At 41.6% G+C, this 25,137-nt stretch overlaps 1 protein-coding gene across 7 annotated transcripts in view; it reads right to left on the bottom strand.

Moving 5' to 3' along the window:
- Positions 1-17,443, bottom strand: part of TFCP2 (transcription factor CP2) — a 59,831-nt gene extending 42,388 nt beyond the window's left edge. For 6 of the 7 annotated variants that reach the window (XM_044914842.1, XM_021704938.2, XM_021704939.2 and 3 more), the window contains exon 1: positions 16,593-16,992. In XM_044914842.1, coding sequence (XP_044770777.1) covers positions 16,593-16,714 — 122 coding nt within the window. In that variant the 5' untranslated portion in view covers positions 16,715-16,992. Of the gene's footprint in view, positions 1-16,592 lie in introns of all 7 variants that reach the window. The other variant, XM_021704937.1, reaches the window with a different exon arrangement.
- Between the last annotated feature and the right edge of the window lie 7,694 nt (positions 17,444-25,137).

Here is a 25,137-nt window from a genome sequence, read left to right as displayed (position 1 = left end):
TTGATGGGCATACAAAGCATGAACTAGCAGTGAAAGGAAAATCAGAACATCAATTTGTGTATCCCAAGTCCCCAATCTATTTTTCTCCCAGATTCCAGCTCGATGATGCATCAGGAGAACTAACTCTCAGCTACAAATGGGAATTACTGCCAACAAGGTGGACAAAGAAGGAGGGCAGGGCAGCAGGAGGTGGAAAAAAGAAAGAAGGTAACGAAGTAGGAGAAGGAAGAAATGGCAACACTGACTGGAGGTCATCTTCTGTAAGAATTATGAGAGCAAGAAACTATAAGGAAGCAAAGAAAAATTTAGACCTTTGGTAAAAAAGGCAGTGAATGATAGGACAACTTAAAAAGATGAGGAAAGGGCGCCTGGGTGGCTCAGTTGGTTAAGCGACTGCCTTCGGCTCAGGTCATGATCCTGGAGTCCCGGGATCAAGTCCCGCATCGGGCTCCCTGCTCGGCAGGGAGTCTGCTTCTCCCTCTCACCCTCCCCTCTCTCATGTGCTCTCTCTCTCTCATTCTCTCTCTCAAATAAATAAATAAAATCTTAAAAAAAAAAAAAAAAAGATGAGGAAAGCTAGCCAGCAATCGTTGTGCGCCGGACACTTTTTTCCTTAAATTTATTATACAGTATTTCAGACATATAAAAAGACAAAGTATAACCAATACCTGTGTATACTCCACTCAGTTTAAGAGATAAAGCACTAACAGTTGAAGCCCTCTGTATCCTTCTTCCATTATATCCCCCTCCAACTTCCAGAGGCAACAGTAACCTAAATTTGGAGTGAGACATTCTTACTCATTTCTTTTTTTTTTTTTTAAAGATTTTATTTATTTATTTGAGAGAGGGAGAGGGAGAAGCAGACTCCCCGCTGAGCAGGGAGCCTGATGCGGGGCTGGATCCCAGGACCCTGGGATCATGACCTGAGCCAAAGGCAGACGCTTAACTGACTGAACCACCCAAGCGCCCTTTACTCATTTCTTTATATTTTTACAGTGGTGCCATTTTTTCAAAAGTAGTGATAAATTTTGTGGCAAAGTGAGGAATCTCACCTAAATACACTGTCCATCGTAAGAGACCCAGAATAAAAGGGAAGTAAAGGAACAGTCGTAACAACTGACCAACTCTAAGACAAAAAAGAGATGGGGATTTAGAAGATGGATAGGTAATAGTTGAAGAGGAAAAAAGTGAAGGCAAACAGTAGTGAAAAAGAAGCAAAGCAAAAAAGAACAAAACTCAATTTTGATAAAGAGAAATAGTTGCCTCAGAAACTGCTACACTAGTTGCCTCTTAAATAATGAGTGAGTGAGTTCAGTTCACATACCCAATAAATCCACACAAACTATCTGTTAGGGTACACCCTTCTAAAACACTAGGGATATACTGCCTTCGTGGAACATTTATTCTAGTTGGGGAAAGGGGCAAACAAATGAATAAAACATCAGATGTTCAGAAAAAGATAAAGCAGAGGACAGAAGGCAGAGTACTGGTGAGAAGAAGGAGCTGATTGCTATTTTATGTGAAAGTGGCTACAGAACCTCTCTCTGATGAAGTGACATTTGAGCACAAACCTAGAGAAGTGGGCAATGTAGAAGGCTGTTTCAGGAAGAGTAACAGCAAATGCAAAGGCCTTGAGGTGGGAGCGTGCACAGCATTTAAGGAATTGTAAGAGGGCCAGCTGTGGCCGGGACAGAGCAGGCCATGAGAAGAATGAGAAGAGTCCATACAGACATGGTGATCAGAAGGGCATCCCACAGGGGCGCCTGGGTGGCTCAGTTGGTTAAGCGACTGCCTTCAGCTCAGGTCGTGTTCCTGGAGTCCCAGGATCGAGACCCACATCGGGCTCCCTGCTCGGCGGGAGTCTGCTTCTCCCTCTGACCCTCCCCCCTCTCGTGTGCTCTCTCTGTCTCTCATTCTCTCTCTCAAATAAATAAAATCTTTAAAAAAAAAAGAAGGGCATCCCACGTAGATCAGTACCAGAATTGAGACTTTAATTCAAAGTGAGATGCAAAATCACTGGAGAGTTTTCAGGAGAAAAGTAAAATGATCTGCTCTACATTTTATTTTATTTTTTTGCTCTACATTTTAAATAAGGTGATATCACCTTAGAGATGATTTAATTATCATAAATGTATCATTTAAACAGGGACACTTTAGTGAGTGGACAAGGGTGTTATTAGTAGTTACCTCAGGACAACAGACATTAACCAGATCTTACTTTTTTTTTTTCAAGACCTTAATTTTATTTATTTTATTTATTTTTTAAGATTTTATTTATTTATTTGACAGAGAGAGACACAGCAAGAGAGGGAACACAAGCAGGGGGAGTGGGAGAGGGAGAAGCAGACTCCCCGCTGAGCAGGGAGCCCGATGCAGGGCTCGATCCCAGGACCTTGGGATCATGACCTGAGCCGAAGGCAGATGCTTAACGACTGAGCCACCCAGGCCCCCCTCAAGACCTTAATTTTAAAAAGCTTCTCTGCACAGCCAGTTGGAAGGGATTCTTCTGGCCAAATCTGGAACAACTTGATCACAATATATAAGTTGTAAAAGATTACAACATAATGAAGTAAAAATCTCCAAGGCAACATTGTTAAACATAAATAAATAAAAAGGGAAAGTTCCTTCTTACAGCAGAAAGCCAACCAATAAATGTAGAAGGAAAGACATAATTAGAAAACCATCATTTAGCAAACATCATAAAAGAAAATTGATTAGGGCAAGAGTCATCCACAGCTGCTAAAATTGGTAGGTGAGTGTTTGAAAGTAATAGGATATTTTCACAGTCTCAGAATATATCCCCACAAGATACTAATTACAAAAGGAAAAATAATAAATTTATAATGGAGAAAACTGGCACACACCACTTTAACTTAGTAGTCAGAATTAACATTGCCAGTAATGGGACCAGTAACAGAATGTGCATCCTAACATGATACACAGAGAAGAACTCAGCATCCCTTCTTAAGTAGTACCACCCAAAGTGCATGACCTGAATCTATCATGAGCAAACATCAAACAAACCCAAATTGAGGGACAGACTACAAAACAACTGGCCTGTACTCATCAAGTTGTTAATGTCATAAAAATACAGAGTCAGGGGCACCTGGGTGGCTCAGTCAGTCAAGCGTCTGCCTTCAGCTCAGGTCATGATCCCAGGGTCCTAGAATGGAGCCCCATGTCAGGATTCCTGATCAGCGGGGAGTCTGCTTCTCCCTCTCCCACTGCCTGCCACTCCCCCTGCTTGTGCTCTCTCTGTCAAATAAATAAATAAAATCTTAAAAAAAAAAAAAAATACAAAGAGTCAGGAACTGTCCTAGATTAAAAGAGACAAAAGACATGACAACTGAATCGATACACGATATTTTTCTGCTATAAAGGACATTATTGGGACAGTTGGCAAAATCTGAATAAGGTCCACAGATTAGATCACAGTACTGTGTGCTAAATTCCTAATTTTGATCGGTATACTATAGTTATGTAAGAGAATTTCATGTTTTGTTTTGTTTTTTTAAAGATTTTATTTATTTATTTGACAGAGAGAGAGAGAGACAGCAAGAGAGGGAACACAAGCAGGGGGAGTGGGAGAGGGAGAAGCAGACTCCCCGCTGAGCAGGGAGCCCGATGCAGGGCTCGATCCCAGGACCCTGGGATCATGACCTGAGCCAAAGGCAGACGCTTAACGACTAAGCCACCCAGGTGCCCCGAGAATTTCATGTTTTTTTAAAAATATGCACCGAAGGGGCACCTGGGTGGCTGTCAGTTAAGTGTCTGCCTTCGGCTCGGGTCATGATCTCAGGGTCCTGGAATGGAGCCACACATCGGACTCCCTGCTGGGCAGGGGAGTCGGCTTCTCTCTGCCCCTCCCCCCACTCATGCACGCGCTCTCCCCCTCTCTTCTCTCTCTCAAATAAATAAAATCTTTTAAAAAAAAATACACACTAAAGTATTTAGGTGTTAAGAGGCACTGCATCTGCAACTTAAACAGTTGTTTTTTTTTTTTTTTAATCAAGTAGGCTCCACACCCAGCATAGAGCCCAACGTAGGGCTGAAACTCACAACCCTGAGATCCCGACCTGAGCTGAGATCAAGAGTCAGACACTGGGGTGCCTGGGTGGCTCAGTCGTTAAGCGTCTGCCTTCAGCTCCAGTCATGATCCCAGGATCCAGGGATGGAGTCCCACATCGGGCTCCCTGCTCTGCGGGAAGCCTGCTTCTCCCTCTCCACCTCCCCCTGCTTGTGTTCCCTCTCTGGCTTTCTCTGTGTATCAAATAAATAAAATCTTTAAAAAAAAAAAAAAAGAGTCAGACATTTAACTGACTGAGCTACCAAGGCACCCCTTAAACAGTTCAGAAAAAAAATTCTAGGTGTTGGAGAGAAGAGAGAGAAAGGTAAAACAAATATAGCAAAATGTTAACATTTGAGTAATCTTGGTGAAGAGTATTTAGAAATTCTTTGTAGTGTTTTTGCAAATCTTCGTCTGAAATTAGTATTTTTTATGAACAAAATACACATATACTTATAAAGTGTCTGTGTAGAGAATAGGCTGTGAGGGTGACAAGTGCAGAGCTGGAAGCAGGGCTGGACCAATTAAAAGGCTACTACAGATTAAGGACAGAGGTCGTGAAAGATGGCAAAGTAGAAAGCTCCAGAAATTGGTCCCTCCACCAAAAATAACTGTTGGGCTGGCAAGAAATGCTTGAACCAACTATTTTGGAAATCTGGAATCTAGTCAAACACCAGCAGCATCCAAGGGAATGCTTGATGAAGAAAGAAGCTGGTAAATTTTAGTGAATTTCAGCATTTGGCATACCATTTATCTTCCCCCAGCTCCCAGTCCCATGGCAGGCAGCTGTGGGGACAGTAGCCTGAGATCCTGTTGCAGGCTGCTGGTGTCAGAGTGGGCAATAGGGGCCCTGTCCTCCAAAAATCAAGGTTATATGTTTTGATCACTGCTTTTGATTGCTGAAGAGTTGGCACACAGGCTGGCCATTGTTTTAACCCCTGTGCCAGAGGTGGCTTCCTCAGCAGAGTCAGACAGGGGATTTAAAGAAACAGAACATTCTTTTTTCCTCTTTTCTTTTCTTCTTAGATTCAGGCATTTAAGAAAATTTGTCAAATCACCGGCTGACCATGGAGGTAACAGAAGAGACATCAGTGACCACATAAAACAAGGAACATACTCTTTGCAAAAATACTTTGGGAAAGTCACTAAACAAATGGATAATTTCAGTTTTAATCAAGTAACAACAGTAATCTCTAGGGAGGGAGTAGAATTTGCTTTCCAGAGTTACCATATTACAATACTCAAAATGTCCAGTTCTAAACAAAAAATTATAAAACATATAAAAAGACAAAGGAAAGCATGGCCAATTCACAAGAAAAGAGAAATTGACAGAAACTATCTTTGAGCAAGCCCTGAAACTAGACTTAATATACAAACACCTTAAATATGCTCAAAGAGCTGAAGGAAACATGGACAAATAACTAAAGGAAATCAGGAGAACAATGTATGAACAAGTAAAGAACAGCAATAAAAGTTATAAAAAGGAAACAAATAGAAAATCTGGACCCAAAAGTACAATAGCTGGAATTAAAAATTTACTACAGGGATTCACATCAGATCAGCAGAAGAAAGAATCAGCAAACCTGAAGATAGCAAATTGAGATTACTAAGACTGAGGGGCAGAAAGAAAAATGAATAAAGAAAAATGAACAGAAACTAACAGGCCTATGATACACCATTCAAGTGTAACAATGTACATATTATGAGAGTTCTAGGAGAAGAGGGAGAGGAAGAGGCAGAAAAAAATTTGAAGAAATAATGGTTAAAAACTTTCCAAATTGGGATGCCTGGGTGGCTCAGTTGGATAAGCATCTGCCTTTGGCTCGGGTCATGATCCCGGGGTCGTGGGATCAAGCCCCACGTCAGGCTCCCTGCTCAGAGGGGAATCTGCTTCTCCCTCTCCCTCTGCCCTTCCCCCACTTGTGCTCACTCTCTCTAATAAATAAATAAAATCTATTAAAAAAAAAAAAAAACCTTTCCAAATTGATGAGACACATGAATCTACACATCCAAGGAGCTCAACAAACTTCAAAAGGATAAATTCAAAGAGAGCCACACCAATGTGCATTATGTACAAACTGTTGGAAAACAATCTTCAAAGCAGTAGAAAGGGACTCATCACATTTTGAGGGAACCTCAATGAAATTAACAGTCAATATCTCATCAGAAACCACGGAGGCCAGAAGACAGTGGGATGATATATGTAAAGCACTGAAACTAAAAACCAAGAATTCCAAAATGATGGAAAAATTAAACTATTTTTCAACAAAAGCTATGGGAGTTCATTTCTAGTAAACCAGCCCTATAAGAAATGCTAAAGGGAATCCTTCAGCCTGAAATGAAAGAACACTAGACGGTAACTCATAGTCGTATGAAGAAAAAAGATCATTACACAGGTCACATAGTATACTGATTTTTAGTATGTTTAACTCTTCTTTTTGTTTCCTATTTGATTTAAAAGACAAATGCATAAGGGTGCCTGACAGTGGAGCACATGACTTTTGAGCCCAGGGTTGTAAGTTTGAGCCCCATATTGGGTGTAGAGCTTACTTTAAAAAAAAAAAAAAGGACAAATGAATAAAACAATGATTATAAATCTATGGTAACAGGCACACAATGTATAAAGACATAACTGGTGACAATAACAACATAAAAAGTGGAAAAAGAACTGGACAGGAACAGAGTTAATGTATGCTGTTTTTTAAAATTGAGATATAATTGAAATATAACATTATATTAGTTTCACGTGTACCACATAATGATTTGATATCTATACATATTTATATCTATTGCAAAATGATCACCACAATAAGTCTAGCTGATATCAAACCAAATTAGATTGCTATACACTTAGGATGTTAACTGTAATCCCCACAGTAACCACCAAGAAAATAACTTTAAAAATATACAAAAAAATAAAAAATGAAAAAATAAAGAAGGAATTAAAATGGTACCTTAGAAAAAAATCAAACACAAAAGAAGAGTAATTGAGGAACAAAAAAAAATATATATATATGACCTATAGAAAACAAATAGCACAGGGGTGCCTGGGTGGCTTAGTTGGTTGAGCGTCGAACTCTCGATTTCAGCTCAGGTCATGATCTCAAGGTTGTGGGATAGAGCCCTGCGTCAGTCACTGTGCTCAGCACGGAGTCTGCTTGTCCCTCTCCCTCTTGCTCCTCCCTCACTGCTGTCTGTCTGTATCTTTAAAGTAAATAAAATCTTAAAAAAAAAATAGCACAATGGCAGAAATTAGTCCTTCATTATCAGTAATCACTTTAAGTACAAATGGTTTAACTCACCAATTAAAGACACAGACTGGCAGAAAAGATTTTTTTTAATGACCAACCATATGTTGCTTACAGAAGACTCACTTTAGATACAATACACAAATAGGCTAAAAGTGAAAAAATGGAAGACCTTCCATGCGAATAGTAACCAAAAGAGACCTGCAGTGACTAATCAAATATCAAACAAAATAGAATTTAAGTCAAAAGTTCTTACAAGAGACAAAGAGGGACTTTTATATTGGTTTAAAAGACAATTTATTAAGAAAATATAATTATAGGGGCACCTGGGGGGCTCAGTCAGTTAAGTGTTTGCCTTTGGCTCAGGTCATGATCCCAGGATACTGGGATCGAGCCCCACATGGGGCTCTCTACTCAGCTGGAAGCCTACTTCTGCCTCTCCCACTCCCCCTGCTTGTGTTCCCTCTCTCGCTGTGTCTCTCTCTGTCAAATAAATAAATTCTTAAAAAAGGAAAATATAATTATAAATATGTACACACCAAGTAACAGACCCCCCGAATATAAGAAGCAAACACTGAAAGAACTGAAGGTTAAAAAAAAAAATTAAAAATTAAAAAATTAAAATTAAATTTTAAAAAAAGGACTGAAGGTAAAAATAGACATTTCTACCACAGTGGTTAGAGACTTCAATACCCCCACTTTATTTTTTTTATTTTTTATTTTTTATTATTATGTTATGTTAATCACCATACATTACATCATTAGTTTTTGATGTAGTGTTCCATGATTCATTATTTGCGTAGTAACACCCAGTGCTCCATGCAGAATGTGTCCTCTTTAATACCCATCACCAGGCTAACCCATCCCCCCACCAAATACCACTTTAAATAATGAGTAGGACATCTAGACAGAAGATCAATAAGGAAACAGAGGACTTGAACAACCTGAACAATTATAAATCAACTAGACCTAACAGACATATACAGAACACTTCAACCAACAACAGGAAAATATATACTCTCAAGTACACATAAAACATTCTCCAGGGTAGACCACATGTTTGGCCATAAACCAATCCTCAGTAACTTTTAAAAAATCTAAATCATACCGATTTTCTCTGACCACAATGGAATGAAGCTAGGAATCAATAAAAGGAAAAGGAAAACTGTCAAATTTGCAAATATGTGGAAATTAGCAACACACTCTCAAACAACCAATGAGTGAAAGAAAAAAAAAAATCACTAGGGAAATTAGAAAATACTGAGACAAATGAAAACACAATATACCAAAACTTATAGGACACAGTAAAAGCAGTACTCGGGGAAATTCATAGCTGTAAATGCCTACATAAAAAGGAAGAAAGACTTCAAATAAAATAATCTAACTTTACATCTTAAGGAACTAAAAATAAACAAACAAATAAACAAAATCCAAAACCAGCAGAAGAAAGAAATAATAAAGATGATGAGGGAAAAATGAAGTAGAAAATAAAAAAAATAAGTAGTGAATCCACAAAACCAAAAGCCTGTTCTTTAAAAAGATCAACAAAATTGACAAACTTTTAGCTAGACTGTCCAGGAAAAAAGGGGAGAAGACACAAATAAATCAATCAGAAATGAAAGGGGCTATTACCACCAACTTTATAGATATGAAAGGACTATAAGAGAACACTATGAACAATTTTACTCCAAAAAATAAGATAATTTAGATACAAAAATTTTTTCTAGAAACAAAATACCGAAACTGACTCGAGAAGAAATAACAAATCTCAACAGATATATAACAACAGATTGAATCAGTAATCAAAATCCTCTCAACAAAGAAAAGTCTAGAACAGATGCCTTCACTGGTGAATTCTACCAAACACTTAAAGAATTAACACCAATCCTACTCAAACTCTTCCAAAAAAAAGAGAACACTTTCTAACATTCTACAAGGCCAGCATTATCCTGACACCAAAGCCAGACAAAAATAGCATGGGAAAAGAACACTACAGACCAATATCCCTGAATAAAGACACAAAAATCCTCAACAAAATACTAGTCTAATAGCATATAAAAATGATTACACACTCGGGGCGCCTGGGTGGCTCAGATGGTTAAGCATTTGCCTTCGGCTCAGGGGGTCCTGGGATCGAGCCCCACATCGGGCTCCTGGCTCAGCGGGGAGCCTGCTTCTCCTTCTCCCTCTGCCCCTCTCCCTGCTCATGCTCTCTCCCTCTGTATCTCTGTGTCTCAAATGAATAAATAAAATCTTTTAAAAAAAAATGATTACACACTATAACCAAGTAGGATTTTTCCCAGAAATACAAGGTGGTTCAACATAAGGAAATCAATGTAATATACCACATGATCATTTCAATAAACAAAGAAAAGGCACTGGACGAAATTTAACACACTTTCATGATAAAAACACTCAGCAAAACCTTGATGACATTATGCTAAGTGAAATAAGGCAGTCACGTAAGGACAAATTTGTATGACTCCACTATATGAGATTCCTAGAGTGTCAAATTCATAGAGACAGAAAGTAGAATGGTGGTGCCAGGGACTAGGCGAGTTAGTGATTAATGGGTAGAGAGTTTCAGTTTGGGATGATGAAAAAATTCTGGAGATGGATGCTGGTAATAGTTGCACAACAACGTGAATGTATTTAATGCCACTGAACTAACTGTATACTTAAAAATAGCTAAAATGGGGCTGGGTGGCTCAGTGGTTAAGCGCCTGCCTTTAGCTCAGGTCATGATCCCAGGGTCCTGGGATCGAGCACGGCATCGCCCCGCATTGGGCTCCCTGCCCGGCAGGAAGCCTGCTTCTCCCTCTCCCACTCCCCCTGCTTGTGGTCCTGCTCCCGCTTTCTCTCTCTGCCAAATAAATAAATAAAATCTTTAAAAAAAATAGCTAAAATGGTAAATTTTATGTGTATCTTACCACGATAAAACACACACACACACTCACGCATGCACACACACAAAGAGCCAACTAGGAATAAAAAGAAATTTCCTTAATATTAAAAGGGCATTTATGAAAATTTCACAGTTCAATAGTGAAAGACTGAAAGCTTTCCCTCTAAAATCAGGAATAAGGATACCCACTTTCACCACTGCTATTCGACAAATAAATAAATAAATAAAAATCTTAAAAAAAAACAAACCAAAAACAGCTTGACAGTTCCTGAAAAAGTTTGGTATATGATACACACCTATTAGAATGACCAAAATCTGGAACACTGACAACACCAAATACTGACAAGGATGTGGAGTAAAGGGATATCTCACTAATTTCCAGGAAGAATGCAAAATGGTACAGCCACTTTGGAGAACAGTCTGGCAATTTCTTACAAAAACTAAACATACTCTGGAGTGGAGGGGGGTGGGAGGGATTGGGTGGCTGGGTGATGGACATTGGGGAGGGTATGTGCTACGGTGAGCGCTGTGTATTGTGTAAGACTGATGAATCACAGACCTGTACCCCTGAAACAAATAATACATTATGTTAATAATTTAAAAAATTAATTAAAAAAATAATAAGGCTGGGGAAATACCAGGAAAAAAAACACACACCAAAAAAACTAAACATACTCTTACTATATGATCCAGAATTGCATTCCTTGCTATTATTTACCCAAAGGAGTTGGAAACTATCTCTACACAAAACCCTGCACATGGATGTTTTATAACAGTTTTATTCATAACTGCCAAAACTTGAAAGGAAACAAAATATCCTTCAATAGATGAATGAATAAACTGTGATACATCCAGACTAGACTATTGAGCACTAAAAAGAAATTAGCTATCAAGCCATGAAAAGACATGGAGGCATGTTAAATGCATATTTCTAAGTGAAAGAAGCTAATCTGAAAAGGCTACATATTGCATGATTCCAATTATATGACATTCTATAAAGGCAAAACTGGAGACACTAAAAAAAAAAATCAGTGGTTGTCAGGGTTGGGTGGGGGTGGGGGAATGAATAGGCAGAACACAGAGGATTTTTAAGGCAGCGAAACTACTCTGTATGATACTCTAATGATAGATACCTGTCATTATGTATTTGTCCAAAACTCTAGAATGTATACTACCAAGAGTGAACTCTAAGGTAAACTATGGACTTTGGGTGATTATGATATGTCAATGTAGGTTCATCAATGTAGGTACAGAGTGTGGACCATTCTGGTAAAGGCTGTTGATAAAAGGGGAGAATATACATGTGTGGAGGCAGGGGGTATATGGCAAATCTTTGTACCTTCCTCTCAGTATTTCTGTGAGCCTAAAACTGCTCTAAAAGTCTTTAAATTAAAAAAAAAAAGTTAAGCATAGAATTACCATACGACCCAGCAATTGCAGGCCTAGAAATATATCCAAGAGAAATGAAAACATATGTCTGGTACAGCAGAGTGATTATAGTCAATAATACTGTGTTGCATATTTGAAAGTTGCTAAGAGAGTAGATCTTAAAAGTTCTCATCACAAGAGAACAATTTTTTTCTATGTATGTGAAAGATGTTAACTAGACTTATCGTTCTGATCATTTTGCAATTTATACAACTATTTAATCATTATGTTCCACACCTTAAACTAGTACAATGTTATATATCAATTATGACTCAATTAAAAGAAATCTACACAGAAATTTGTACACAAATGCTTATAAACATTTCATGGTCATCTCTTTTTTAAACATAATGACACATTAGCATTATTCATAATAGTCAAAAGGTGGAAACAATCCCTACATCACCAATGGATGAACAGATAAACAAGCTGTGATATATATACATATGACGGATTATTCAGACATAAAAAGGAATGAAATACTGAAGTACTGATACATGCTACAACATGAATGGACCCTGAAAACATGATGCTAAGTGAAAGAAGCCAAACACAAAATGTCAGACATTGTACGACTCCATTTATATGAAATATCCAGAATAGGTAAATCCTTATAGACAGACTGCCAGGGAGAAAGGGGAGGGGGAAATGGGGAGCAACTGCATAAAAGGTACAGGGTTTTCTTTTGGTCTGATGAGGTGGTAGTCGCACAACACTGTGAATATACTAATAACACTGAATTGTTCACATTAAAATGGTTAATTTTGGGGGCGCCTGGGTGGCTCAGCCGTTAAGCGTCTGCCTTCAGCTCAGGTCATGATCCCAGGGTCCTGGGATCGAGCCCTGCATCGGGCTCCCTGCTCGGCGGGAAGCCTGCTTCTCCCTCTCCCACTCCCCCCACTTGTGTTCCCTCTCTCGCTGTCTCTCTGTCAAATAAATAAATAAAATCTTTAAAAAAAAAAATAAATAGGGCGCCTGGGTGGCTCAGTTGGTTAAGCGACTGCCTTCGGCTCAGGTCATGATCCTGGAGTCCCGGGATCGAGTCCCGCATCGGGCTCCCTGCTGGGCAGGGAGCCTGCTTCTCCCTCTGACCCTCCCCCCTCTCATGCTCTCTCTCTCATTCTCTCTCTCAAATAAATAAATAAAAAAATCTTTAAAAAATAAATACATAAATAAATAAAATGGTTAATTTTTATGATGTGAATTCCACCTCAAATTTTTAAAAAATGAAAGATGGAAAATTCTTTTTAAACTACAAAATTTAGGCAACCCTCTTGGGGCCCCTCCCTCTTCAGGAGCTTTGTACTCTCAATAAACCTTGCTTTGCTGCCCACCATAAATAAACAAACTAAACTACAAAATTTAATCTTTACTTTTTTTTTAAAGATTTTATTTATCTGACAGAGAGAGACAGAGTGGGAGAGGGAACACAAGCAGGGGGAGTGGGAGAGGGAGAAGCAGGCTTCCCGCTGAGCAGGGAGCCCGATGTGGGGCTCGATCCCAGGACCCTGGGATCATGACCTGAGCTGAAGGCAGACGCCTAATGACTGAGCCACCCAGGCGCCCCAACCTTCTTTACTTTTTAAAAAAGATTTTAATTGAGCGAGAGAGAGAGCCCTTTTTAACTTTAATAACAGCTCTATTTTGATACAGTTCATATACTATACAATTCACCCATCTAAAGTGTATAGTTCAGTTGTCTTTAGTGTAGTCACAGAATTGTGCAACTATCACAATTTATTTTTATATATGAATGTATGCATTTTAAGTAATCTCTATACCCAATATGGGGCTCAAACTCATGACCCAAGATCAAGAGTCACATGCTCTAACGACTGAGCCAGGCAGGTGCCCCTCACCACTATTTTAGAACATTTTTATCAACCCCACTATTTTAGAACATTTTATGAACCCCCTCCCCATAAAAAACCCAGTACCATTAGCAGTTACTCCCCATTACCTCTTTCTCCAGGCTCTAGTCAGCCACTATTCTACTTTCTGTCTCTCTAGGTTTGCCTATTCTGGACATTTCATAAAAGTGGAATCATATGTTGTGTGGGCTTTTCTGACTGGCTCCTTTTACTTAGCATGTTTTCAGGGAATTTCCTTTATTTTAACTATAAAACTTGTCCCATGTATTAAAATGTAAGGACAAAAGTTAAGAATATTAAAGAACCACTTAGAAAAAGAACATTACTGAATACAATGGGAAATCAAGAGTCCAAAACAGAAATCCAGTTAAGATGAATCTTTATAAAATATAAATCAATAGATTTGAAGTGAAACCATTTTAAGATGCAGCAAAAAATGCAAATTAGGGTAAAATGAATACATTAGGGAATATATTTTACAAAACAAATACCTTGTCAAAGAGAACCTCTTCCCTAAAAAGGTATAGGAAAATTAATTACGAGGTTTAATTAAAGGGAGAAACACAAAGAGCAAAGAATCATTGTCTTTGTGTATGAAAACTCCTCCAGTCAGTGTTTCTTAAAATGTGGTTGTTGGACTACCTGCATCAAAATCTAAGAACTTGGGGCGCCTGGGTGGCTCAGTTGGTTAAGCGACTGCCTTCGGCTCAGGTCATGATCCTGGAGTCCCGGGATCGAGTCCCGCATCGGGCTCCCTGCTGGGCAGGGAGTCTGCTTGTCCCTCTGACCCTCCCCCCTCTCATGTGCTCTCTCTCATTCTCTCTCTCTCTCAAATAAATAAATAAAATCTTTAAAAAAAAAAAATCTAAGAACTTGTTTTAAAAATCAGATTTCTGGCCTGTGCCCCAGAAAATCACTGAAGATGAGGCCCTGGGAACTATTTTTTTTAAAGATTGTATTTATTTATTCATGAGAGACAGAGAGAGAGGCAGAGGGAGAAGTAGGCTCCCTGCAGAGCAGGGAACCTGATGCGGGACTTGATCCCAGGACCCCGGGATCACGAACTGAGCCGAAGGCAGACGCTTAACTGACTGAGCCACCGAGGCGCCCCTGGAAACTATTTTTAATGGGTACTCTGGATGACTCTCATGAACACAAAGTCTGAGAACTGATATCTAATTAATACAAGTTAACACAAATGATTACATATGTATCAGAGTCAAGAGAAGAGTGACAAGAGCAAAATGCATAAAAAAGAGGAAGGTGAAAAAAACAAAGAAAAATACTTCAAATTTTGGCACACTGTGCTCTAGGGAAAACAAAGTGATGTTTGAAAACTCTTGTAGAACTGATGTTGGAAAAAATTCTAAATGTGTAAATACACAAACCATTGTGCTAATACCAGTGAAGACCACTCAGGGTATGACATAGGAAAGCATTTTTAAATTTAAGGTTGCCTGGTACAGAAAGCACATAACATGCACAGAATGTCTGTTGACAATGTCAACTATTTTTATAATAAGTACAGTTATATTTAATTATCTTCATCCTCTGATAATCCAGAGAAAACCAAACTTTTTGCTGTGTTAGTCTTTACATGAACAACAGCATGAATTGTCAAATATTATGTCAACTGCTGTGCAAGCTCAGGGTTGGGACATTTACTTTCAGACCAAGATAATCTCTATTTTTAAGGGCAGACTTATGTAAACAAGGACAGGCAAAACTAGAGTTAAATTTCTCAACACTAAGAGCATTCCATGATAGCGCTTAAATTTCCCTGAGAATCACTAAAATATGTATACAAGGATAGCCTTTATTATTCTAACTGTAAGCAAAGATTCCTGAAGATGGGGCGCCTGGGTGGCTCAGTCGGTTAAGCGGCTGCCTTCGGCTCAGGTCATGATCCCAGCGTCCTGGGATCGAGTCCCGCATCGGGCTCCCTGCTCTGCGGGGGGCCTGCTTCTCCCTCTCCCTCTGCCTACTTGTGTTCTCTCTCTCTCTCTCTGTCAAATAAATAAATAAAATCTTAAAAAAAAAAAAAAAAAAAAAAAAAAGATTCCTGAAGATGAAGTATTAAGTTCTAACTCATTAATTTACTTCACTGAGGAAAATCCATTTTGGTGTAGCAGGCATAATGACAAGAATTTTACATTACATAACTCTCAAAGGATCTATCAGAATACAAAATTTGTCTACCTTCCCCATAAAAAAACATCTTTCCCCTATAAACTCATAAATTCAAACTAACGTTCTAAAGTCTCTTTTGCCTCACTTATTTAGACTGAGCCTTATAATGCATTTGGAAATCCAATTATATTCCATGTAACCCTAAGGTGCAGATGTTTCAACATTTCCAGACATGATTCTTGTACATCTCATAAATGAAACAAACTATACTGGAGGAATGAAGTAGCTAATGCATGCAAATAAACTACATGGGAAGTTATGCTACTTTCATAGGAGATTTTTATTTATTATCAACATTTGACTTGATACACCAAAGTCTAGAAGTATCTAAAAGTTCTCTGATACTTTTTCTTTTTGTAGTTTATGTTTCAAAAGGCAGACATCCCACAATTAATCCTTAACGGCTGGCTAAGGCAGATGTGTGGACTTCGTCACCAAGGTCTCACATTTCCTTCCAACAAGCAGTCAAGCAATATTCATCATTAACCCCATCTCCCAACTCCCCAGACATCCCTAACATGCTCAATGTGGCCCCTTCACACACTTCCAGTCCAACCTACCCACACATACACACACACCATCCGTCTCCAAGTCTCTCACATTGGCACAACAAACAGCCTCTGAACATTCATCTGTTTTGCTAACCAAGGGCCATTCTTGCTTCTTCCACTGATCCTGCACAGACTTGACACTACCTACAATCTCTTGTTCTATTTCTTCCACAATAGTCACTATTCAAAGCAACAAAGAAACAAGTCAATGTTCCCTAACCGCAGACAGCTTATTTAACTAAATACCTCTCCCCACCCCCCCATCCCCCCGCCCATTCTCTTTCCTGCTTTTGTTATTTAGAAGGTGCAGGGTCTGGGAAAAATCTCACTCACCTCATGCTATAGGCACCAGCACCCAGTTCCTGGCCGATCCCGGACAGACTAGCATCAAAGTCCTGCACCAGCCCAGATTCAATCACTTCATCGGCCAGAGGTAGCTTCAGAGCCCAGGCCATGCTGGCTCCTTCCTTGCCCCAGGAGACACCGTTTCTTGTACAAAGGCAAGTAGTGTGATTCTACCCAATGGGGCCAAGACTGTCGAAAACTCCAAACCAAATCTCCCACGCAGTTCCCACTGGCCAACCCCAAGCCTGAACCGCACTGCCCGCACAACTAATTTGCCGTACCCTCGGCTCCTAGCTCCTGCCTCGACTTCCAAAATCCCTCCCACCCAGCTCTCTGGAGCCGCGCGTGGGCCCCTTTGCTTAACTATTCCAGATTCCCCTGAGGCAGCCCTGGACTCCCGTACTCTCAATCCTTGGGCTCTCCCCTTGAGCTCGTGGTGGTCACTCGCTGCCTTCCAAACAACCAGCAGCAGAGACCCGCTGCCTACCCGGCGCTCCCACGCCGCTTTCGCACCTTTTCCCCCGGTCCCCTTCTGCGGGAAGCCCCCCTCCCTCCGGGGGCCCGCTCTCTCTTTCCCCTCCAGGCCTCGCTTCCGGTCAGTCCCACGATCACTTCCGGTCACCCCCTCTCAACCCCAAAGCTCTTAGAACCAAATCCAGGTCTCCGCCGAGCCAACTCCCCGCCCTCTGCAGTCCCCCACGGCCTCGGAACATGGAAGGGGAAAGTCCAGCACCGGCTGGAAACCCAGACTAGCCAGGGTCCTCCACCGCCCGCCGCCCCAGCGCCAACCAATCATGGCGCCCTCTTCCTTTGCGGGTCCGGAGAACGTGACGTCACCCCGAGGCTCGCCAATGAGGAAGAGAGTTCGTGGGCTTCGGCAGTGATAATAGGCTAGCTGCGCGACGGCCCCCCGCCCCCGGAGATGGGCTGGGCGGTCTAGGAGAGGACCCAGCGTGCGTCAGGTGTCTCCTGTTTAAATGGCCCTCTCTGTGGCTACCTGAGGACTGCTTTCCGCCGTGTACCGAGTCCGCACTCTAAGGCGTGGTTGGAGCCTTCACTCTAGTCTTACCGAACCCACCCCTAGCCCTGGAGGATTCTGCACCGTTTCCCCGGCGCTCCCTGTAGGTGCTCCTTTGCTCCTGGAATACTCTCTCTGCTTAAACTCACCTCTCCGAAGGTCAAGACTCTGCTTATCGTCATCCTTCGCATTCTCCCTAATGCATTTGACCAGGAAAGCATGAGATAGGTGAAAGTTGGAGTTTTTAAAAAGTCGTGGTCTGAATATTAGGATTTGGGCTGGCGTCTTCACTTACTAGTTTGGTGATTTTCGAATAATCGCTTAATCTCGTTGAGATTTCGATTCCTCATTTGAAAAGTAGGGATAACCATCCCTGCTTCACCTTCCTTCGCTGTTTATTGAGCATCAACTATGTACCGGGAATTTTATGACATTATTAGTAATCCTCAAGACAATCTTGTAATTAGAATTATAGTTCTAAAGCTAAGTATGATGACCCTCATTTTACCAGTAAGGAAAGAAGCCTACGGACTGAAATTTGCCAGAGCTAAATTGCCATGCCAACTTCAGAGCTGATTCCAAAGTCTGATATTTTTTACTATAAAATATTGCCTATATGTTAAAGTATTGGTTCATTGTTGTATTCCATTGTTGAACATTTTACAGTTTGTCTTGAGTCGTATGTATCTGCCTTTTACACTAGACTGATTTCCTAAATAAGAGAAAAAAAATCTTTTTCAGGCTTGTGTTCTACATATCTCCTAGTATAGTTTCTGCATTCAGTAGGACTTAAAAAAAAAAAAATGCTTATTGAATTAAGAAAGGAAAGAGGCTGGGCACCTAGGTGGCTCCGATGGTTAAGCATCTGCCTTCGGCTCAGGTCATGATCCCAGGGTCCTGGCATCGAGTCCCGCATCAGGCTCCCTGCTCTGCGGGGAAGCCTGCTTCTCCCTCTCCCACTCCCCCTGCTTGTGTTCCCTCTCTCGCTGTCTCTCTCTCTGTCAAATAAATAAATAAAATCTTTAAAAAAAAAAAAAGAAAGGAAAGAGGTTGACATGAAGTTTAACAGCATGCCCCCAGTTTCAGCCACAAGATTCTCTCTTTGAGGGCTCTAGGCTTACCTTAATAAGCCCTGGCATCCAAGTCTTGGTTCCCTGGGACATTCAATGTCTCTTCAAGCCATTTCTTCTTCCCTTGAGCCAGTTTTATCTCAAAACATGTGTCTATAAGTAAACCAACTGGTCCTGGCCTCAGAAACCAAAAGAGAGATGCCATAATCAAAATCCTTTGTAAACAAACATTATATCCAGAGTATTTTTACACACCTGTTAGGTGGAACCATGCCTCCTTGAATTAACAGCTCCATCACTACATGCATAATCTGGGCAAGTACCTTTAAATCTCTGATGTTATAATGAGAGACTTGTATTTACTGAGCCCTTCCTCAGGGCAAGCCCTAACTAGGTGTTTTATGTATAGAAGCTCATTTAATTCTCACATCACTCCTGGAAGAAAGGTACCACGATTAGATTCATTTCATAGATAAGGAAACTGAGACTTAGAAAAACTAATTGGCTTGTTCAGGGTCACCCAGTTTACGAGTGGTGAAGCCTGACTGATCTCACAGTCTGGACATCTAACCATCGTGCCACTCTGTCCCTGTGGATGGTTTTAACCTAAAAAAGATCTGTTTCCTACCTATTCTTTTCAGAGGTGAATCTTGAAGGTTGTGGAGGTGAGAATATTGAATTATCAAAAACTGCACACATGAAGATGTCTTGGATGAAACATTTTTTTAATATGGAAAAAAATAGCTCAAAGTGAATGGATTTAAAATAAAACAAGGGGAGCACCTGGGTGGCTCAGTCGTGAAGCCTCTGCCTTCGGCTCAGGTCATGATCCCAGGGTCCTGGGATGGAGCCCCACCACGGGCTCCCTGCTCAGCAGGAAGCCTGCTTCTCCCTCTCCCACTCCCCCTGCTTGTGTTCCCTCTCTCGCTGTGTCTCTCTCTATCTAATAAATAAATAAAATATTAAAAAATAAAATAAAACAAGGAATATTCATATTAGATGTTTGGAAGAGATAATTACCATATCTAGGAATCTTATGGAGCCCTGTCCTCTGGAAAATATTTAGAAAAAGACAGACTTGTCTTTCTCAGAAATGTTTGAGCTTAAGTTTAAATTCTGAACCAAAATAAAGGCCACAAAAATCCTCCTTACCATTTATTAATTCTAAAATAAACTGGGGTAAGATGAGAAGTAATTCCTAAGCCTTGGCCCCTCGCAACTGGAATGCAGATCAGTCTTGAGATTTATGTCTGTGAGCCCAGATCCCCCTGTGGGGAAAAGATTTTACAGATTGTTTACCCCTGGAATGCTGTGACTGGGGGGAGTGGACTTTTCCCTTCCTCTCTCTTTCCCAATGTAACTAAAAGTGAAACTGGAGTGCCAAGGCTGGAAACAGGGATTTCAGGGACAGCCCTGGGAGCTCTGCTTCCAAGAAAAGATCACCAGGTATTCCCCTGGAAATCCAGCACCACCTATCAATAAACCAAATTTTGTATGGGTAAATTCATCCCACAACAAAAATCATGGTTCTTATTAGATACAGTAAATATGACTAATTAATTAGAGCTCCAAATTCAGTATTCTGGACCACTGGGTGGAGTTAAGGCTTATCTGTAAAGGGTTCATTTCCCTAGATTAGGTCCCAAAACTAGACACTGTTTAGATGGATCTGAAGGGGTTCAGAATGAGCCTCCCCAAAATGTGCATTTTTGGCTTGTGGATTAATTTGAGCTGAAGTCAATCAAGGCCTGAAAGGCTAAGGAAAAGATTTTATCTTCCCTTTAACTGCCTAAAATAATTTAGATAGAGGGCCTAGTCCAGGAAGAGAACTAGCATCAGAGATAACTACAAAGAAGATGAGCTAAGTATCATAGCTATGGGAAGCTCAAGGGCCTGTTTGTTTAGATTCCTTTCTGGCTCCATTGTCTCTGCATGCCATGGCAAACATTTGCTTGCCAAACATTTGCTCTTCCCATCTTCCTGTAAATTATCTTCCTCCCCTTTAAAGTCTCAGGCCCCAACCCCCTTCCCCATAGCTCAGGATGCCATATAAGCCTCAATTGCCTGACCACTTGTGGGTCTCATATTCTTATGGGGCTGTTGTACATATGTAATTAGATTTGTTTTTCTCCTGTTAAGTGTGTTTTATGTCAATGTAATTAATAGACCCACCAAAAGAATCTAAAAGGGTAAAAGGAAAAATTCTTCCTCTTCTACAGAACACAGCAGAGCTGACCCTGGGTGGTAAAAAGATGTGGAAATCCTACCAATAAGATCAGGACAGAAAAGTAATTCCCAAGTTCCATCCTGTATGGGGTAAAGTTAAGCACACAGGCTTTAGAGGCAACTTACCTGGGTATGAGACCTGGTTCTGCAGCTTACAAACAAAGCAACCCTAAGTAGATTCCTCATCTTCTCTGTGCCTCAAGTCCTTATCTATAAAATGGGTATAATAGTGGTTCTTACTTTACAGAATTATGGTGAGAATTAACTGACAAAATGCATGTTAAGTGCTTAGAAGAGTACCTAGAACATAGTTGTGATCAGTAAGGGTTAGCTATATGATTGACAAAAAGGGGACCCTAGCACCTGTCCTGCCTACTTCCCAAGACAAAACAATTCTCTCAGAGGCTTGAGGGCTCAAGCTTCTGGGTCAGCATCCATCCATCCCCTAGGCTTCCCTTCTCACTCAAATACTGAAGTCAGTCACAGTTGCTGGGTTCCCCAGTCAATTAGTGGGCATTTTCTTCTAGATACAGGAAGAAACCATTAACCAGGCAGGCTTTGTTGAGGGACTGACCACCTAATTTTAACTCTTCACATTTTCCTACATCCCCCCAGACAAGCCTGTGAGCCCCAATCTGGCTTCTTTGAAGGACTCTGTAGTTGAGAGAAAAGGAAATCAAAACCTTTCATAGCCATGCAGCTCCAGGCAACTTCTGGTTGCCTGCATCTCTTATCTGTAATCCAGAAACCAGCCTACATCTTCTCCAGCCCATAAAAGATCAGTTCCCTCTTCACAGCAGTCCTCAGCACCGTGGACATCTGCGATATTGTGATTTATAAGAAATATATATATATGTATATATATAGTGTATTATATGTGTGTGTGTATGTATATGTATATATGTGTGTATACACATATGTGTGTGTGTGTTTATATATATATATCCAGATGACCAAAACATAGTCTCATATATATTTGGTCTTCACCCACAGTTCCTGGCTCACAGCTTCCAAAACCCTTGGAGTTTCCTGAACAATAGAGCTATGGGAGCATCTTTTGTGATATTTTGTCTCTGTCCTCAGTTCCTGAAAATGCTTCAGAGCCATGAAGGTGAAATGGGTGTCTTGTTATTCATAACAAGCTCCTTTTCACCACAGCTGGGTTTGTTAATGAAGGTGGCTTTTGGAAAACACTTAAGGATGGGGCTGGTTGCCAGGGAAACCAACCATGAATAGTGGGTTGGAACTTTTAGTCCCACCCCCTGATTTCTGGGAAAGGGAGAGGGGCTAGAGTTTCAATCAATCACCAATGACCAATGAGTTAATCAACCATGCCTATGTAATGAAACCTCTATAAAGATCCCAACGGAGGGTGTTCAGAGAGCTTCCAGGTTGGGAAATAGAACCGTTCCATGTGCCACTGCGCCAGGGCCCCAAGCTCCATGAACACTGAAGCTCCTTTGTTCTGGACCTTGCCATATGTATTTCTTCATAGGGCTGTTGATTTGTATCCCTTAATAACCTTTGTAATAAAGCAGTAATCTAGCGAGTAAATGGGTTTCCCTGAGTTCTGTGAGCCATTCTAGTAAATTAATCTAGAACCCAAAGAGGGGGTCATGGGAACCTCTAATGTATAGCCAGTTGGTCAGAAGTGTAGGTAACAACCTATACTCACAATTAGCATCCTGTTGGAAGGGGACCGTTGGAGCCTGCAATTTGTAGCTGGTCAATCAGAAGCACAGGTAACAACTTGGGCGTGTGATGGTATCAGAAGTGGAGGGTGGTCTTGTGGGACTGAGCCTTTTACCTGTGGAATCTGATGCTATCTTCAGGTAGCTATTGTCAGAACTGAACTGAATTCGTGGATACCATGTTGGTGTCCGAGCATTGCTTACTGGTGTGGGGAAGCCTCCACACACACGTCGGAATTGAGTCCAGAAACCCAAAAGAACATCTCAGACCTGGGAATAGAAATTGCAGTCCTCCACAAAACCACCCCTCTTCGTTTCAGGCTGTCCTGGGCCAAACGCCAGGAACCACATTCAACTGGTTTGAGCCAGAGAGATCAGCTTCTACCAGCTCTTCTGGTGGGAGCTGCTGGGAGCCGTGTTTCTCAGGTCAGGGCCAGTTGCTGCCCAGATTCCATTCACTCCCACATATCACAGTCTAAACCCTGCATAGCTAAGCAGAATCCTCTATACCTGCTTTCTCCCAGGAGTGTGACGTCAGGAACTCAGCTCTCATTATTTCCTTGAAGGAGAGGACAGGAAACGCATTCAGTCATCTATCTGATGTTCATCAAGCACCTACTGTGTGCCCCTGGCCTGGGTACTGAGGAGTCCCAGCCCAGTGTGGACAGCTAATATGAGGGTTGTGACATCTATGCAGAGGTAAGCGCTGGCTTCTATTTGACTTTTCTGCCCCATTATTTCAGAGTGCTATAAAGCTCCTCGGAACCCTAAGCCCTACATCAGAATGTTGGACACCTGTTGTCCCTTGGGCAGAGGTGGAGTGGTAGAGCATGATCTAGAATCCAGCACAGGGCCCGGCTCAGGGATGTTGATTGGGTGGAATCAGAGGTGATGCCTTGCTCTCACCAGTTTAGATGATGGAGCCCAGACCTTATCAATACTAGGTAGGTGGAAGGGGGAGGGGGGGGTGCAGGGGTGCATGGCATGAACCCAACTCCTAGGAGGTAGACAGGTAAAGAGAGGGGCCCATATTGCAGTCATGCTCTCCCTGCTCTAAGCCCAAGTGCCAGGTCTGCCCCTAACATTTGTAGGCCTAAGGAAGAGCACAAATGAAGATCCACTTACCACACAGCTAAATTTGTATCAAGTCTAAGTTAACTGTGAATGATCTAGCCTTGTGTCATGATAAGCATACCTTCATAATAACCTGAAGTTCTGTGTTAGAATGTTCCGCAGCCTTGGTCCCCAGCCTACAGTCTGCCTTCTCTTCCCCCTGGCACACCCACCTCACACGGCAAAGGGCTTTGTGGGTATTTATAAACACTCCAGCTTGTATATCCAGGCTCCATCCACTCAGCTCTCTGACAAATAGTTGCCCCTTGGCCACCTCTTGGGCCTAGGAGTGTGCACACCAACAGCACAGTCTGTCAAGACCCGGAGAAGAGAGGTCAGAAAGTGGGCTTTGCAGGGAATTCTGAGGTCCTGCAAGGAGAAAGGGCACATCCTCTTGACCCTGCATTGCGTGGGGAGGATCCTGGCTGGAGGGTCACGGCAGGGCTTTCTGAAGTGAGAGGCCAGGGCACTAACGCTCGCCCTCCTGCAATGGGGTTTTCCAGGCTACAAGCTCTGATGGCAGACGTAGCTCCCCGGTATTGTCTGGCTTCTCCCTATCAGCTCCTGAGAGGCGAAGGATCAACAAGCAGACCCGTACAAAAGAAAAATACTGTTTATTCCACACAACTACATCAAGTGCTTCATCCCCATTCTTCCCTCCCCACCCCTCACTCCAGCCCTCAGCAGGCTTTGCCCCTTGTGAGGGAACAGTCAGAACCTCAGTGTCAGAGCCTGGCCTATGAGACAGAAAGGAAATCTAGGCATAGGAAGGTGAGTGGGCCCAAGGGCACAAAAACGTCAGGGTTTCTCTCATTCCAGATTCAAGTGTGTTCCTCAATCCGCTTGGCCAAATTCTTCCCTGGGCCCCCACTAGATAAAATGCCGTGGATAGGGCAGGGTCAAAGACCCCAGCTGATTCACTGGGCCACAGAAAGTTTTGGTCTTTCTTTCATTTAAAACAAAAACAAACACCACCACACGCAGACAGTGAAATCATTTCTGCCCTTTCTCCTGCCTAAGCTCTGGCTCTGTCCGGAAAGGTGCTTTCAAAACAAAAGTTATATAAACTCCCTTCAGAGCCTGGTGCTACCAGAAACAAAACAGAAAACCCACCTCGGGTACAGATAGCTGCTCCCCGAGGGTCCGACATGGGAGAGCAGGAACAGAGACAGCAAGCCGGTGAGCTCTGCCCTGGGCCATTTCAGGGATACTCTGCACCCCCCTGCCTGGGGAATTCAGCCCGCAAAAATCCTGTCCCTCGGAAAGACCTACCCATCCTTCCTGGAGAGGAGAAAATGGTTTCATTCTAGCCCAGCCTCGGGAAGACAGATTTAGAAAAGGGAGGAGCTGAGAAAGCATGGCCAGGCCTAATTTAGACCAGAACTTCATTATCTTTTTCCTTTCGCAGACCAGGA

This window comes from Neomonachus schauinslandi, chromosome 5 (genome assembly GCF_002201575.2).
Source record: "Neomonachus schauinslandi chromosome 5, ASM220157v2, whole genome shotgun sequence".
Taxonomy (NCBI): domain Eukaryota; kingdom Metazoa; phylum Chordata; class Mammalia; order Carnivora; family Phocidae; genus Neomonachus; species Neomonachus schauinslandi.
Note: the sequence above shows the minus strand (reverse complement) of the source record. Positions and strands in the feature narration are given on the sequence as shown.